The sequence below is a fragment of the Sceloporus occidentalis genome, unplaced genomic scaffold (assembly GCF_023333645.1).
Source record: "Sceloporus occidentalis isolate IW3139 unplaced genomic scaffold, rSceOcc1.0.p SCAF_22, whole genome shotgun sequence".
Taxonomy (NCBI): Eukaryota; Metazoa; Chordata; class Lepidosauria; order Squamata; family Phrynosomatidae; genus Sceloporus; species Sceloporus occidentalis.
Window position 1 is genome coordinate 11,917,228 of NW_028317002.1, and position 1,763 is coordinate 11,918,990.

General features: G+C 38.0%; 1 protein-coding gene across 1 annotated transcript; it reads left to right on the plus strand.

The window, feature by feature from the left end:
• Positions 1–312: 312 nt before the first annotated feature.
• LOC149301044 (cbp/p300-interacting transactivator 3-like) lies at positions 313–855 on the plus strand. Its single transcript, XM_089484444.1, has one exon. It carries the CDS (start codon positions 313–315, stop codon positions 853–855), a length of 543 nt encoding a protein of 180 aa, XP_089340570.1.
• Positions 856–1,763: the final 908 nt, after the last annotated feature.

The following is a 1,763-nucleotide window of genomic DNA, read 5'->3' on the forward strand; positions in this document are numbered from 1 at the left end:
GCTTAACATTTTAGGTTATACACTATAAATAGAAATCAGCATTCATTTGGTCTCATCATCTGATTACCTGCTTGTTGTGTGTGTGTGTATAGTTTTGTGCCCCGATGACTGATTTGTCGCGAAGCTGTATTGAGCTTTGGTGCGCTGTATAGTTGTCTGTAACTGTCGCTGGTCCTTATCTCTGTATAACAGAGCTTAATCAGATTTACTGGTTATCTAAAGTAGTGCATATGTTTTCAGTAATGTGTAACTGTTTAGCAAAGTCACTCTTGCAATAATATTTCATCTTTTTTTTCCCCATTGATATAGGTGATGGCAGACCCTATGATGATGCCAGTCATGCATGGTGGACACACAAACTACAGAATGGGCATGAACACCATGCAGGTACCACCTGCACAGCAACCAAGAAATATGTCCTCCAGCCAGATGATGCAATATGGAGTTGTGCATTCTGATGGGAACTTGCGGGCAAGGATGGGAATGCACCAGCAAATGCCAGGCCACATGATGTATCCTGGACAGGCCCAGTCCTACATGGGGACACAACAACTTATGGCATCCATGCACCTACAGAAGCTCAATACTCAGTATCAAGGACATCCAATGATGAGCAATAATGGACACGCACACGGCCAACCAACATACAGGATGGCACCAACTCACCAACAGTACATGCCCACCCTTAACGTTACAGACACAGATATTGTGGACGAAGAAGTGCTGACATCTTTGGTGGTAGAGTTGGGGCTGGACCGCATTAAGGAGTTGCCTGAACTTTATTTAGGTCACAACGAGGTTGAGTTCATCTTGGATTTTGTAAGCAAGCAGCAGTCTAATACTGTGGCCTGCTGAGCAGCTCTTCTCTAAAAAAAACAATTGCACACCCATTCTCCAGTTGCACTATTTGGCTTGAGGTAGCCATCAGTTTAGGTCTATTTTTCTGTCCTTTCCTGTTGATATTACATGATGTGATGTTGCCACTGCATTTCATGACAAGACATTTAGCAGGAAGTGATTCAGATGCCATCTCCGTGCTTCATAAAATTTGCAAATCCGAAAGGCTGTGGTGCTCATCATCAGGAACTGATTAAATTCTGAAAACAATGTGGAACAACCTGAAGAAGGAGACTCTCAATCTCAAGGAAACTGTTGGCATTTATAGAGGAGCTGTTGGTACATATTATAAGAACTGATTAATGTAGACCTGGGCAGATGTGTTTCCTGCATAATTGTTTGTTTGTTTTAGTGGTTTTTTTGTCATTGTTTTGCTGACTATTCCAATATTTTTAAATCTAAGTTGACCACAGAAAAAAAAATGTCAAGACACTATGCTATCTATATTATAAGAACCTTAAGAAGGTTACACAGCTGTACTTAATTATAAATATATTAATTTCAAAATCAGAAAACTTCAGAATGGCTGTCTGACAAATGATTAATCTCCTTATAAGTACAACTTTGAATGTATTTTTCCTAAGAAAAATCAGTAAAAAAGGGTAACCAGCTCATTTTGTTGAGTGTAATTTAATAAAAGTTATCTTATGCAAAGTATTAGTATTTCATCTCATATTTTTATATATATATATATATATATATATATATATATATATATATATATTATTATTATATTCACTGATGGTTAATTATGATGGCTAGGTGTTGGCTTTAAAGTACATCCATGCAGCTCCATAGCCTTGGGAGGTAATGATTGTAAGCTCTGTTCTTGTGTAACTGGTTCTAATGGCTTTGATTATGGAGAA

Bases quoted from the DNA above. Each gene is read 5' to 3' on its own strand.
- LOC149301044 (XM_089484444.1), top strand. From the start codon at position 313: ATGGCAGACCCTATGATGATGCCAGTCATGCATGGTGGACACACAAAC.